Source organism: Lissotriton vulgaris, unplaced genomic scaffold (assembly GCF_964263255.1).
Source record: "Lissotriton vulgaris unplaced genomic scaffold, aLisVul1.2 SCAFFOLD_1138, whole genome shotgun sequence".
Classification (NCBI taxonomy): domain Eukaryota; kingdom Metazoa; phylum Chordata; class Amphibia; order Caudata; family Salamandridae; genus Lissotriton; species Lissotriton vulgaris.
Window position 1 is genome coordinate 365,160 of NW_028244494.1, and position 16,300 is coordinate 381,459.

Below are 16,300 nucleotides of genomic sequence, written 5' to 3' on the forward strand. Positions count from 1 at the left end.
TAATATGTGTTCTTAATCGTTTCTTAGGTCTCGTAGTGGACTGCTTGATTCTTGGGCCTTGTTGGTGTACCCCTGCTGTTCTTGTGTCAAGTCAGAAGAAATCAGTTTCATTTAAACTAACTGGGGGATATAACTCAGGGGGATAAAGCAAGGAATGAGAGCATCCGGGCTTGTGGTACCATGCAGTTATTACTAGTCTAAGTAACACCAGCTGTAACTCTCTCGGCGGGACAAACATGGAGTTCCATTGAAGGTAGGGGGAGGGGTAGGACCCGCTCGGGTGGGGTGTTGTGGGACTTGGCACTGCCTGAGTAGCTGTTGGGATTTTTGCAGGGGTGTCTTGTACCTGTTTGAAAACTGTGAAGTAGCATTGACCACTCCATGAATATGGGGCGGCGTCTCGTTCTGCGTGCCTCCTCCAGTCTGATTGCATCTTTTTCTGCGGCTCCCCATTTCGCGACTGCCCCCCTCCATGCTACAATCGGCGTACTTGTAGGTAAACGGCAATGGAATGTGATGCTTTGCTAGGATCAGGGCCAGTATCGCAAAACGAGTTTCTATGTTTTTCTGTTGGTGATGCAGGAATATCCCCAAGGCGCTGGTCTCCCATGTGGTGAGGCCCATCAGGCCTGTGATTGTCAGTATCATGGTGTGTACTCCCGCCCAGTAAATCTGCAGTGTGGGGCATGTCCATAACATATGGACAAATGTGCCGTCGGGCATGTGGCAGCATGGGCATTCAAACTGTTGCAGGGAAGAAACACTTTAGTTGCTCCAGTGTGAGATATGCACAATGTAGTATGTTGAATGGGATGTTTTGAAGCAATGGTTACGCAACACTTATTTATGGTGCGCTAGGGCTGTGAGCCATTCATTATCGTGCAGTGCCTGACCGAATTCTTCCTCCCATTTTAATCGGAGCCTCGTTAGTGGCACGCACATGAGATCTATGGTAGATCTCCATAGCCATCTGATGTGTTGCCCTGCGCCCATGTTTAGTATCGCATGTAGTGTGGGGTGCGTTTTGGGTTCTCTTTCCGGCAAATCCCATGTCTTCCTAAAGTCTGATATGAGCTGTCTGTGGAAAAGAAACTGACCTGCGAGGACCCCGCTCTCATCTGCAACACTTCCTCCCCCCGCTCGAGTCTCTCTCCCCCCCCCCCCCCGCTCGAGTCTCTCCCCCCCCCCCCCCGCTCGAGTCTCTCTCCCCCCCTCCCCCCGAGTCTCTCTCCCCCCCTCCCCCCGAGTCTCTCTCCCCCCTCCCCCCGCGAGTCTCTACCCCCCCCCCCGCGAGTCACTTTCCGCCCTCCCCCCCCGCAAGTCACTCTCCCCCCCCCGAGTCTCCCCCCCCGCGAGAGTCTCCCCCCCCCCGCGAGAGTCCCCCCCCCCCGCGAGTCTCTCCCGTCTCCCCCCCCCCCCCCCGCGAGTCTCTCCCGTCCCCCCCCCCGCGAGTCTCTCCCCCCCCTCCCCCGCGTGAGTCTCCCCCCCCCCCCCCCCCCCGCGAGTCTCTCCCCCCCCAAGCCTATCCGAAAAATAAGCAGAGTGGTGTAAGTAGCTGACGTTATTCTGGAGATGTTTCCCAGACTTTCTGATATTAAGTGAGTCAGTCCCATATGCCTCGGGAAATTTTCACAAGTGAAAGTGGAGTTGTATTTGACCACTTCTACCCTTAATGCTGTGCATGGGGAAAAAAGCAAAAGGTGGTAACAGACACAGTTTGTGGAGAAGGCGCCACGCCAGCCCCACTTTACATTAATTCTTAAGCCATGCTATTTGCTTCTCATCCCTGATGACCACCTCCACGCATTTCAATTCCGCACCCCTTAAAGTTTTCTTCATCAACATGCTACTCTTTATCATGACTGCTCTTTTAAATGGATTTGAGGCATGTGCAATTTGTGATTTATTCCTACATCCAAACAGCCCCTTGGCATTTGTCAATTGAGGGATCCTTAGGTTTGCACACACAACCTGTAATTGTAACTAACATATAAAATCACTGAAATCTCTGAAACACCTAGTTGCCTAAAGCCTGCACCTCGTTTCAGCTCTTACAAAAAGTGGCAGGCGTGAGAAACAAACAAAACCAAGGTGGCAACTATACATCATCCGAACTGATTCCCTCATTGACACTTGTGCCACTGTGTATTTGATGTTGTGGATGGACTGTAGGACTCCAATCCAAACCAACACTCACCAAATTGTAAGCATATGGCAAGAAGTGGCTTCACATTGCTGACATCTTCAACACTATAAGACTGTCAGAGCGCCTTAGAATGGAAACTGCTTCCTCTTTGAAAGCAGGCGGTAAAGTTGTGAGTGCAGAGTTGTGAGTGCGCAGAGTTGTGAGTGCGCAGAGTTGTGAGTGCGCAGAGTTGTGAGTGCGCAGAGTTGTGAGTGCGCAGAGTTGTGAGTGCAGGTGCAGAGTAGTGAGTGCTGTTGAGTGCAGAGTGCTGTGTATTGGCAATGTAAATGACAATGCCATTTATATATGATTTAAAGAAAAAAAAAGAAATGTCATGAGCAATGCCAATAGCTCTACCTTTAATGATGCCGAGACCATTGCATTGTAAATGCTTGTTTTCTATTCCATTGTAGTAATTCACACATTTTCCCTCCTTGAATTTAGGCCAATTTATCATGTCTGCACCATCTATTCTGGCTGATGTTTCCTATACAATTGCCTCACAGCTAGTTCGGCTACCATGTCTCCGTCAGGGTCCAATCCTATATGCAACAGTCTGTTCTGCGTAGCCAGAGGTTGAATACTTGATTACTACTGCTTACAACCTCCAATAGGTAACTTTAATCCAACATTAAGAAACCTGAAGCTCCACCTACAGTAACAGATCCTGTATTCAGAACTTGACAGTAGATGTTTTCTGGTGTTCTCCTTCTGGTGATAGTTGTACTAACTTTTTTCTATAACCAGTTTCGCTGTCAGTGTAAACAGTGTGACTTTTGGAAAGGGTCACCATAAATAAAGAAGATTAAGGAGTAATTAAAATGTGTAGTCCCTGGCTATAGTGATATTCCTCTGCACCATAATGGTTAAGCCTACCTTTTATGCATTGATGAAGATTTCCAGTATTGACTCCATAATTGGTTTGAGGGCATGCACTTAAAAGTATTTTGCTCTGGCCTAATGTTGCCTTGTCGCCGTTATTTGGAGTGCCTTTTCAGCTGCAAATTAAAATACTAATCATCTTTAAGCTTGTGATTATAAATGTAGTCTATCACAAAAGATTAAATGTCGATTTCCCCCATGCATCCAACTCTTGACATGGACCAGGATTACTAGTTATTTTGGTAAGTAGTTTTACTTTACAATTTATTTTTTCACTAATGCCAATAAGTCCAAATAAACAAGTACAAATAAGTTCTTACTGTGTACTAGAAGGTTATTGTTTTGGTTTTAAGTATCTAGCTTTGATGTTTGTTATTTTGCAAAGTTGATTCTGAAATGCTGATCATTAATAAAAGAATTGTTACTTTTCAGATGCCAAGATGACTGGGTCGGAGACCGAGACTGTAAGAAGTAAAGTCAAGGAAGAGGAAAGTAGTGAACAAATTAAAGAGCGAGAAAAGAAAAAAAGGTCGAGGGTGAAACAAGTGCTTTCAGATGTGGTGAAGCAAGTGGAATTCTGGTTTGGGGATGTCAACCTTCAAAAGGATCGGTTTCTCCGTGAACAGATAGAAAAGACCAGAGATGGGTGTAAGTTTATGGTACTTTAAAAGATTCAACTGGTAGAGAATACTTTTGACTTGTGCGCACATTGACTAATTAGGTGAGAGTCCATGTCAGGTTTTCTTTTAAAACTAAACACTGCCTTTGTAAATATTGAATGAATTTAAAATGATGTACGCAAGTTCTCTTCTTGGGATAAGGCTTTTCTCTACGGTAGCGAGTGAACAGCACCTGTCTTTTTCAGAATCTGCCTCACTATTGGAGTGGTTCCCCTCTCATAAAAGCCTATAAATCTTTTTTAAATCTTAGACTTGTACACAGGGTCACCAGGTTCACAAACAGCATAGATGCCACCAGTAATTGTAGTTGTAAAGGTGGCCTTGGTAGACCTGTTAGGCCTTTTAATGTAGTTATAGGTGTGCTATCTTAACAGAGCCAGGTTGCAAAATCTGTTTCAAAGACCTTGGTTCTCTTAAATATATCCATGCAACTTCTACTTTTTTTAGTCTCTCTGGAACATTAATATGATAAAATATATGTGTAGGCATTATTCCAAGTCACTGTTATTTGGGTACGGTCCCGATGGTGGTGGTGATTTTGTCTGCAGCTTTCCATCTACTACTCATGGAATGTGATTGTAAATTTTGGCAGAAACTAAATGATAAAGGGGCTAAAAACCTACTTTTCTTCAGCCAGAGCTCTTCAATCGCTTTGACATATGTATCTTACCATTCTAGCATCAATTATATTCTGATTGTCCTTTGCCTGTTGCTTGGCAAAGCACAATGCTTTTACCACCTTTGGACCTTGATATATATAAAGACTTTTCGGTGTTGGCATTTGTAAAAAAAAAAAAAAGGCTAGAAACGTGTAGTTCCAGAATGATGTTTTCTCTTTCCTGCTCTGACTAAGAGCATTCTTGCACTTCTTGATGTATAAGTACTCTTGAGAGTCACGTGCATCAGTCGTTAACTAGAAAATCTTTAAGTGGAGGGTTTACCTTTGCTATTTGGGGTTTATGTAAATAAACAGATTGGAGCCCATTCAGTATTTGTTTTAATGTAAATCTGTACCTACTGCCATTTAATAAAAATAAAAAAGGTGACCGTGCTATGCATTGTGCTGTGAATCTGGCAGGGGTACTAATTTTGTACCTTCATTTGGGAGAGAGGAGAATCTGCCTCTGTTAACACTTTACAAGCAGCAGGCTGGCTTGCCCCCCCCCTTCCCACTATTAAGGTATTACCCAGGTTCGATTAATGTTCCTGCTGGCCTGTAAGAATGGTACAGCACACCAGCTTTTTTCCTAAAGCTAGTCGTCAAGTAGACAGTGTCTGACTTCTGCACATGCAAACCATTTTTTTGGTGAAAGATGAGGTCTGACGTTCTTACTGCATGTCAGAATCTAAATGTGCTCCACTTTAGCTTAGAAAGAAGAGCCCCAGTCCATGTGTGTTATGATGAATCCAGCCATTTCTGGGTGCGGTCTGGGTTTAGCATAGATAAAACATATTATAAGGGTGTCTGCTTGATTTCAAACAGGCACTTCTGAGGGGCTTAATTTCGACACTCATTCATTGTCTCATAAGAAGAGAACTAAGGGCCTGATGTACAAAGCTATTTTGCATTTTTTTCAGAATCACAGAGTTTACGCCAACAATTCATTAAAGCATTTCCAGACTGTAAAATGGTTTTACTAACTCTTTCTGAATTTATTTTTGATCGCAATGCGCATCAAAGGGTCTTCCTTCCTAATTGTGAAAAAAGATATCTCCATGGTTTTTAACTAAAATTGGGGTTGCAAACCATTGATACGTTACTGAATTCTCGGGTGTAACCCATTCATAAATGGAAGCAGTTCCGGTGGGACAACCACACTTTTGAGAATTGTGTGGGTTTTCATTTAGGGAGGCAGGCAGTTGTGAAGCAGACCACTGCCTGCTCCCTGGCCAGGACATGTTCCCAGATGGGCTGCTTTTAGAAAAAGAAATAAATCCCTTTCGAGAATTAAATTAAAAGATGCATTTGTAGAGCGTAACACTCGCTCAGAAAAGAGCCTTGAGACACTACTAAGTCCTAACCTTCAGACACCAGCCCTACAGCAAGCCAAAACCTAGGATACAACAGAAAGAAATATCTTACTGGAGGGTGGCAAGACTGATCCATCCAATGAGCCAGTTTTAAAGCTATTTCAGAAACCAAGCTCGATTAGAAGAAGCACAGAGAGACAGGGGCAAGTTGTTCCACAGCTTGGCCCCAATAACCGTTTCAGGAGAGCTGACGTCTCTTAAGACAAAACATAGGAGCTTGTAGGCCAAAAGAGGAGGCAGGTCCCAGACTTCTCGTAAGAGTGTAGAAGAAAAATATAATCTGTGGACTCGTAAGACCATGATTAAAGACTGCTCTGCGAAAAAGCAACAACATTTTAGATTGAATCCTCTATTCTATAGTCAGCCAGTGCAGATCTTTTAAACTGTTATCCATAGAGCAGTGTGTGGGAATATTCAGTAGAAGCCTAGCAGCTACCTTTTCTATAATTTGCAGTCTACTTACATATATTTTTAGCAACCCCCAGACCTAGCACGTTGCAATAGTCAACTCTAGAATCAACCAGCGTGTGTATAACAATCTTTCTGGCTGTAAAAGGTGAGTAGGGAAGGATCTTACATAGCATTTTGAGTAGTCCAAAACATATATGTCACATTTTGGATGTGTGGACTGAATGATAGATGAGTCAAACTTTACCCTTAAATTGCAAACAATCTGAACTAGCGATGGAGAGGGCCAAGCTCCTGTGAACACCAAGTGCTATTCCAAATCTGTGGGCTGGGACCTAAAATACGCAGCTACGTTTTATCAGAGTTGAGGTTCAAATGGTTTTGCATTATCCAGAAGGCAACAGCCATCAGGCACTGTCTAAAATTAGATCTGGTAAGTCAATCATCCTCAACCAGGGGGATAATGAATCATCGGCTTAAGACAGCACCTCAAAGCGGAAGCCATGCATAAGTTTAGCCATTGGAGCTAGATAGATGTTGACCAGCGAGGGGCTCAGCCAGAGCCCTCTGGCACTCTAAAGTTCAGACTGATTTGTTGGGACGAATAGGGAGGGAGTCGAACTGAAAAAGTTCTGTTAATAAGAAATTTTACAAACCATTCTAAAACCAGCAAAAGCTGAGATCGTCGTCTGCTCTACCTTGCAATTAATTGTTCTGCCGCCACCTTTGGCTGTATTTTGCAGTGAAGCCTATTAACAGATTGCAAAATCAGAGACAGGTTGCAAGTAGATGGTGCGCAATTTGCAACAACTGTTTGGAACTTTAACTCTGTACATCAGGCCTCTTAGTGATTTAACTCAGCCTGCTGAATCTGGAGAGAGTCTATCATGTCCTGCTCGAGATTTGGAGACCCTTTGAATACAAGTTACATTTCAAAATCATAATTCAAGCAGTTGTCAGACAAAGCATAGTGTATCCACCTGAACATTTTGATTACAACTTTTTTTTTTTTAACATAAACCTATGATATTCTTCTTTTTTAAATTTGGAGCTGCCGTGCTAGCAGAGTGAAGAACACTTTGCATAAATCGCATATGAGACATGCTGTTAAATATACTCTTATATTTTAAACAAAACATCTAAGAGTTCAATGTCTATTGTCATCTTTTTCTTTTATTAAGGGACTGTGCTCCCTGCAGATATGTTTTCAGAGGGAACTGCCAACAACTGTTGAACTTGGAGCCAATCTTTCTTTGTTGCTACTCTGTCATTTTTGTTGACTTTTAATCTTTGGGACTCTGGTTGGGATGCAGGATGGAGGACTAGAGGATAGCTCTATACATGAGAGGAACTCTTTGTACGTCTGGTCTGACATATTTTCAAATGTAGCATATTTTGCATCCACATTGTTAACTGTAATAATACCAGTTTTCAGTGTGGATAACGGTTATAAATAATTATTTCCAGATAATGGGAAAATCTTGCCCTAATCATTGTCAAATTTCTTGCTCTGCTTGTCATCCTCATTGCAGATGTTGACATTTCCCTACTTCTGTCCTTCAACAAAATGAAAAAGCTAACCACGGATGCTAAATTAATAGCCAGAGCTCTAAAAAACTCATCTATTGTAGAGGTAAGACTTTAGTATTGCTTTATTTGTGATGTTTACACTGCAAGCAAGAGTTTGAGTGAAGAGTACTTGTTGCAGGGGTTGTGATTGTTCAAGGTGAGTGATATGTTGTTCTGATTTCAGTTGAACTTGGAAGGAACAAAAATCAGAAGAAGGTTGCCCCTTGGAGAGCAGCCGCAAGATGTGGATGAGCGTACAGTATATGTGGTAAGGCTTTATATTTGATTATGTATTGGTCCCATACTTTTCACCTACTTGGTTTAACACGTGCTGTTTTTTAGTATTTGTTTCTTGTAATATCTCTGCTCAAGATCGGGACTGCTAGCCTGGTTCTTGCACTTTGGAAGTATACATCCCATCTAACTCTCTGTTTTGGCTGCTTTAGAAACAAGTAATACTGATTCTCCTTACATGTCTTCTTTTCTCTCCTAATTCCTTCATATCATGATATATAGGCTAGATCCACAGCACTGTTTTAATTCAGAACCAACAACGGACGTACGTGGCTGGTTTTCTTAAGCAAAATGTGCAAAGATGCTCTCCAAATATTATACATGTAAATCATAAAGGGAAAATGCAAATGTGTGTTGTATATCGGGGATAAAAAGTAATGGAAATTTTCCTCCAGTATATGGGTGTTCTAAGTGAGTATTAGCAATCCCTCCCCTTAAGATATAATCATCTACTATGCCATCTGGGGCCATCGTTCCAGTCTTCGCCAAAAACGGTTGCCTAACTTTCTTGATACAATGCCTTATTAATGATGAACCCACTGGCTGTAGTCTTCTTCTTCTCATTAATTTTCTCTCTCTTTCTTTTCTCTTACGCTATTGACCATCTCCTACTTTTACTAATTACTATGGTCATGTTGTCATTAATAATGCATCCATTTTGGGTAAAGCAAGAACATTATCCTCTTGAGTGATTTAAATGTGTGTGATGTCCCTTGGTAGCTATGGGTAAGACTTCTATCCCATAATATGTCATGGTTCATTGAAGTAATGGGAAACCGTTACAGTAGCCATATTTGCTCTATTATGTCACACAATAGAAGGAGAGTAAAGTGTGCAAAAGGGCAACACATTCAGTCATTTTAATATTTTTGCATAACTGTGGGTTACATGTCATATTTTTACGGATCAGATTTTAGATTTTTTTTCTTACTGTAGTTAACTGATAGAGTGAAGATACCATTGCTAATTCTGTGTGATGTTGCATCTCATTAATCAAATTGTGCACTTTCTTTATTTTCTCCAGGAGCTGCTTCCTAAAACGGTCAACCATAGCTGGATTGAACGTGTCTTTGGAAAATGTGGAAATGTTGTATATATCAGTATACCTAGATATAAAAGTACTGGAGATCCGAAAGGGTTTGCATTTGTTGAATTTGAAACAAAAGAGCAAGCGGAAAAAGCAATAGAGGTAGGCCATACCTGGTTTACACTTTCACAAGAAATTGCATTTTTATCTGAAACCTTGAAACTGTGTTTCCAACTTCAGTTCTCAAGTGTTCACGGGTTGTGTTTGCATGGAATCCTTGTCTTGCTGAATATTCTCCTCAACGTAGACTGTAGCTTTCTATAGAATCTCAGTGGGAAGCAGGAATCACTTTAGGTTTGAAAGAGTGAATTTGTGTAGTTCTAAATTGAAAAGACATGAGCCCCATATCGAAACCCTTCAGCACATCAGCCTTTCTGGTAGATGTAATCTTAATAAGTACTCTTCGCATGAGGACAAAAATCTCACAGATGCAAGGACACGGAAGGGTGACCAGTAAGATCTTTTGCTATAGTGACACTCTGAGTTTGAGGGAGTAAAGATTTCGAATTGCCTAATTTCTTAAGTCTTTTAGCTGATGTAAATGGAAGTCATGCAGGGTTTTAGGTCTAGACCCATTGATGGTGCAGCAAGTTAGCAGGAGTCTATATAAATCCATTCAGCTGACATAATATTATTTTGGAAGGTGTGATATTTCAGTAGGTAAGTTTGCAATGCAGAGATTGTGTAACTTGGAGTGCCATCTTGACTTCGGGATTGTTATACTTCAGAGTTGGTTTAGTATAGTAGTATTGCCATTAATTATCTAGATGCCAAAAGACAATGTAGTTTGTAGTGTTTGTTGTATAATACAGTGGCAGCATGTTTTGTGATGGTGCAAACATGGAATGAATCAGAAAGGTACATCAGTATTTACTACTAGTTATGAAAGTTTCTTCTTTTTGCCTCGACAGTGGCAATTTGGTACTTTTAGCAGAATATTGCAAATTTAACAATGGGGCGTTTGAATGATTGAAAATGTTTGTAGTGAAAATTAGTTTATTTTTCTTAAGTTCTCCCTGGGTTCAGCCGTGTGAAAAGAATTAGCATTATGAGTTTCATAATGATGCTTCAACAAAATCTTTGAAAGGTTATTTTGTATGCTTCAATAACTTATATTGAAATTAACATCCAAGAAGGAAACAGGAGTTGTACACGGTTCTCCTTATTAATGAAAACATGGGAGCTGTCTCTTTTGACGTCATCCCATTCAGATTGTCCTTTCAAAACGGAAGCAAGTAGGACACTTCTAAAACAGAGGGGTAGAGGAGAAAAGTAGAGAGAACATAGAAAATGTTAGTTCAAATGAAATAATTTATAGCCAACAGCAGACTCAACATCAATCTCAAATACTGTTCAATTTAATCCAGAAGGAGACCAAAACAGACTATATTGCAGGATAAAATAGGCAGGAGTACATATCCGTTTATATCTTGGATACATCCTCGTCTTATGTATGAGTTTGCATGAATTGTTGAACTCTTCTGATTGTGTAAAAATCTAAGTCTTTATCACCGCATTGCATTCTCAATCGTACAGGAAACAGGAAGGAAGCTTCCAGTCCTTTTAAATTATTTTATTGATGTGCTGCAAAAAATTGCTTTCTCAGTAGTGTCCTCTACCTCGGATTGGAACAGATGAGCTATATACCCCACTAACTGGAGATTATACTTCCTTAACCCAGCAGCCTGCATGCCCAGCCTTCTGAGAAGAGGGGACCTCTGCTTTTTTCAAAGTCTAGTTGATTTCCATTTGATGTATGACTAATAGCACACTGCTCAAAATGCTTACAATGTGTGTTAATCAGTTGAACACTAGCTCTGTCTTCTTCCACTTTGGAGACCAATTTGGCAGTAAGTTCCAATGTCTGTGGCATTTGCCCATTCCCCTCTTCAAGTACTTACTCTATTGTTGACATTTTTGCCTCATTTCAGGTCATAGATTTCTGGAGAGTACAGATTGCTGTTAAGAGCAGGGTCACTTTCCAAATAAGCTCTGGGCCCTCCGTATTTACACCTCCTGCATCCAAACCTTTAGCACACCCGTAGCTCTGGATAAAAGTCCGTTTTTTTTTCTTTGCGGCTTTCTGTTTGATATCTACGTCATGACACTGCACCCTATGCATTTCAGCATCAAATTCAGGCAGCAATTGTTAACATAAGGAGACCCCTTGTCACCTTTTGGTTTTCACAGTTCTGCGACTTGAAAACATGTTCCGTATACTCTCAGCGGCAGCTTCTCCAAATAAGATTCCTCTTCTGTGTTTCTTGGTGCTGCAACAACACTATGTCTGTGTACTCCCATACCTTTGGTTCTGCCAGAGGGATCAGTTGTGCCACATCTTGATAGGTGGCTTCTCCAAATCCCATTGTAAGGCATAACTGCCAGTATTTCCGGGTAGAGACAAGAGTAGCCACCTGAAAATGCCTGCCAACTCAGTTAAGCTGCTTACCAAGGCCTTGGTGCTGTCTGACAAGGAGGCTGCTCCAGAGCTCCTAGCAAATGTGGCTGTTGCAGTGCAAGTTTGGTCCATCCCCCTCAACTAGTGTTTTTATCTGTTCCTGCTCCCAAATAGTCCCAACACCTGGAGCCTACTAGCGCTCAAAGATGTGATGTGCAATAGCCATGGTTTTGTCTCCTGGCAGTGCAGTAGGGGCTGTTGTGTACTTAGGCAATTATGTATGATTTAGTCCCTGTTAGAAATGGGGGTCTCTAGTTGGCAGAGGCAGGTACTTTTGTCCGAATAGGAACCCTTGCTTCTAGTCAAGGTAAGGGGGATACACACTATAGATAACCCCTGGTAGCTTGACACAAGCAGACAGGCTTATCCCGAAAGCAATGTGTAAAGTATTTGTACCAACACTCACAGTAATACAGTGAAACACCACAAATGGACACCACACCAGTTTAGAAAAATAAAGTATCTTTATCTAAACTTGACAAAACCAAAATGACAAAAACCCAACATACAGATACTCAGTAAAATGTCTTTAAAAAGGATGTTGCAAAAAAAAGTTTGTAGAAATCAAATATCATGAACTGGGGCTATCACGACGTCAGGACAGTGCGAAATCCAAAGTACGGCCCCATCTGCGAGGATCACGGAGTCAGACAGACCCCCGCAAACAATAAGTACCTTGGAAACGATGTAGGTGACCATGCATTGCGTCGAAGAAGGCGATGTCGGCTCCGGTGATGATACCGACATCGGCAAGTTTTTCGAGTCACTCTTGGCAGTTATCGGCGCCACGATAACAAGATGCTGGCGAAGATGGAGCCAATGCGAGCGCTGGTGTCGGGCATGGCCGATCGCAGCTGGCGTGGGAGCTGCGGAGCAGGCCGGGCGCTGCGTCCACTTCACGAGCAGCTCTCGGGCCTCGATGCAGGTCCCGTCGTCGGAAACAGGATTTCTTCCTTCTCTTTAGTTTCTTCCAACTCCCAACAGCAGAAACAACTTCCAGAGGCCCAACACAGTTACTGGCACCTCCTGGCAGGTCAGAACTCCCAGCAAGGAAGTTTAGGGAAACTGGGGGTGAATTCCTTTTGTTCCTGGGACTTCAAAACAGGAGGCCAGCTCTTCTTCACGCCCTTGCCAGGGACTCAGCACTCAGCAAACAGCAAAGTCCTTCTTCAAGCAGGGGACACAGCAAATTCCTTCTCCTTTCTTTGGCAGAAACAGCAACTGCAGGCCAACTCCAGACACACAGCAAGGGCAGTACTTCTCCTCAGTTTCATCAGGTCTTCTCCTCAGCATAGATTCCTCTTGATTCCAGCAATAGTCTAAAGTTCAGGGGTTTTAGGTCTGATACTTATACGCAAAAATGACTTTCATCCCTTTGTGCAGGGGGCTCTGAGCCCAGTTCAAACCAGTTCTGGAGGCACTCTGCAAGTGCACAACATCATCCTTTGTTAGTGTGAGCCAGGATCCCAGACACACCATAGGGGGGTGGTGTCAGCATTGTGGAAGGCAGGCACAGCCCTATTCAGGTACAGGTGCTACTCCTCCCACCACTCCCAATGCAGATCGGCCTATTCAGCCAAGTGCTGACTCACCTAGACTCCGGCAGCCATGGCACATCCCCAGACACTGTCACTTCCAAAGCCAGACAGTCAATCCACAAACAGGCAGAGGCACACTGAAAGGTTGAACAAGAAAATAGTCACTTTCTAAAAGTGCTATTTTCAAACACATCATTTAAAAACTAACCTTACTAAGAGATGTTATTAAATTCTGAGTTCAGGGATACCAGACTCCAATTTTCAATCTTACTCCTATGGGAAGATATGCTTGTAAAATGTTACAAAGCATTCCCCAATCTAACCTATGTGCAAGATAGCCTTCGAATAGTGAAAAACGAAATTGGCAGTATTTCACCATGAGGAGATGTTACACACCCCAGTACATGTCCTACCTTTCACATACACTTCACCCTGCCCAGCGGGGTATCTTGGGCCTACTATGGGGTGTCTTACGTTCAAGGAAAGGGAAGGGTAGAGCCTGGCAAGTGGGTGCACTTGCCAGGTCGACATGGCAGTTAATAAACTGCGCACAGGCATTGCGGTAGCAGACCTGAGACCTCTTTTTGGGCTACTTGTGTGGGTGGCACAATCAGGGCTGCGAGCCCACTAGTAGCATTTGATTTACCAGCCCTGGCACACTCTGTGCACTTTACTAGGGACCTACTGATAAAACAAATATGCCAATCAGGGAGAACCAATCACAATATGAACTCACACAGGGAGCATTTGCACTTTGTCACTGTTCAGCAGTGGCAAAGTGCCAAAAGCTTCTAAGCCAGCAAAAACAAAATCCAGCACAGCATCAAAAACACAGGAGGTAGAGGCAAAAGTCAGGGAAAACCACACCAAGGATGCCAGATGTAACAGCCCCATATGCTCCTAACAAGTGATTGCTTGAAAAAGTGAAGACAGTCTATGGAAGAACATGTGTGAAAGACTACTTTACGTTCTGGCTCTGACTCATTTGATGTAGAAGCAAAATGACCCAAATTCCACAAATAATTTTTACATAGTACTGTCATTGAGCAAGAGTGGATGGTCCCACAGCATGTGGAGGGTCAGTGGTCACAGTCTTTTGTCCAATGATCACTGAACTTGTAGGTGGGGTAAAGCTCATTGGGTGATGGTGTTGTCCTCATTGAGGCAGAGGGGCTTCATTAGTTGAGATAAGAATTGTAGTGGCATAATAGATATAGACGCAGTTGCAGTTGTGATACACTATTTATGTATGTATGTATGTATGTATGTAGATATGTATTGTTATTTCATATAGCGCAAACCTTTCTAAGAAGCAGCGGAGCTTTGTACATTACAAGAGGGAGGTTGGGAGAGCATGCATATCAAGTGGTTGTAAGAAATTGGGCTACTGGTTGATTGGGGTGTGTGCCCTGGTCAAGCAGCAATCCCCTTCCTCGTCAGGGTGAGGCACATTTAACTTATTAACTTGTGCTCAAACCTCTGGTAGCTTGGTGCAGAGCACTCAGGACTAATTCAGAGGTAATGTGTAATTTATCCAACACTTCAAACTGTAATAATGTGAAAAACACCACACAAAAAGAACCCCACACCAAGTTAGAAAAATAGAATTGTTTTTAATAATTGAAACCAGCCCAAAACGACAAAACTCCAATCAGTAGAACCGGATATGCAGTTTTAAAGATTTCAGTGAAAATAGTGCCAAAAAGGACAATGCGCCAATTGTGGATATCTGGTCGCTCAGAGCACGACAAAGTAACAAGTTCAGGCTGACTGCAGTGGAGCGCAGGCCGGCTACTGGGTCCCAGCGTGGCCTGCTGAACAGAGTACCTTACACCCTGGTTTGCAGAACATTATGAGTATCTGCATCAAAGATGTGCCATGCAGCCAAAGCATTGCTTCCGTTCCGAGATGTGGCAAGGCTGCGGTGCTAGTGCCTGTGTCATCGTCAAGGACACCATCAATGGGTTTTGCAGTGCGAAGTCCAGCTTCAAGGATACGTTGCGCAGTCGAGGCTATGTGGAGGTTCGGAGGAGCTCCAGTGCGGAGTCCAGCGTTGCCGCTGAGGCTCCATCATCAAGGTATGTGAGGGCCTGCATCTAGGATGCACCGCGCAGTGATGGTTCTGATGAGGCTGTGATGCAGGTCTTTGCTGCAGGGTGATCCATGCAGCAGCAGCGCTGTGTTGCTTCTGCTCAGGGTTGTGGGGCCCAGCTGATGAGATGGGTTGGTTTCACTTGATCCACTGTGGCTGAAATAGCACCTTAGGTCCACTTCCAATGGTCCAGGACTGGGGTGGCACCACTTGTCAGGGTAGACTCACAGATAGCACAGTCCACGTGCTGGAGTCAAGATTGTTGGAGCCTTCTATCCCTGAGGCTCAATTCTGGAGGCTAGCCAGCTAGCCGTTGGAGTCACTCTGTGGTCCTGGATTCAACAGATGCAGGTCCAGTTCTTCTCATGCAGGCAAGAGGGCAGCAGGTCAGTACAGCAGGGCAGCAGTCCAGCAGAATGGCATTCTGCTCAGCAGTCCTTCCTGGAAGAGTATCCACAGGTCTAGAAGTGAACTGAAGAGTTGGTGTTTGAGGTCCAATATTTATATCTAGTACCCTTGCTCTGGAAGGTATGAGGAGCTTTTAGAAGTTTCTCTTTGAAGTCCCCAGACATCCTGCCTTCCCTGTCCTGGCTCCAGACTAAATATAGGCAGCCCTTTGTGTAGAGGTAGGACACAGCCAGTTCAAGTGTAAGTAGAGCTGTGCCCAGCTCTGCCCTCCAATCCTGCAAGTGATGCCCATCCAGGTACACCTAAGCTCTCTATTGTGTGTGACTGTCTAGGATGAGTACACAAAGCCCAATGGGCAACTACTCCTAGTCATGTGACCTAGAGACAGGCAGCTGGTTCCATATGACCCAAGTGTAGTAAAGGGACCCAGATGTGGCGATTTCGCTCTCGGCTTGGTCCTCCCTTCTGGGGTTGTGGTGAGCACCAACCTTGGCATGCAGCGTGTCATCTGCAGACATGGGCAGGCTGATCTGCTGTGACGTCACAGGGGAATCTCTGGTCGCCAAAGCAACGCTGGGGTCCACGCTAGAAGCCTTCCCTCAGCGCTTCGATGTCAGATAAAACAAAGAGATGGCGCCTATCGGCATAGCTTGAAATTGCAAGTCCGC

The 16,300-nt window shown here is 43.5% G+C and overlaps 1 protein-coding gene across 2 annotated transcripts in view; it reads left to right on the forward strand.

The window, feature by feature from the left end:
- LOC147667216 (la-related protein 7-like) overlaps positions 1 to 16,300 on the forward strand; it is a 211,620-nt gene that overhangs the window by 22,141 nt on the left and 173,179 nt on the right. For both annotated transcript variants that reach the window (XM_086948842.1, XM_086948843.1), the window contains exons 2-5: positions 3,500 to 3,715; positions 7,719 to 7,819; positions 7,940 to 8,023; positions 9,074 to 9,238. In XM_086948842.1, the coding sequence (XP_086804968.1) occupies positions 3,508 to 3,715; positions 7,719 to 7,819; positions 7,940 to 8,023; positions 9,074 to 9,238 (558 nt within the window). In that variant the 5' untranslated portion in view covers positions 3,500 to 3,507. The remainder of the gene's footprint in view (positions 1 to 3,499; positions 3,716 to 7,718; positions 7,820 to 7,939; positions 8,024 to 9,073; positions 9,239 to 16,300) is intronic.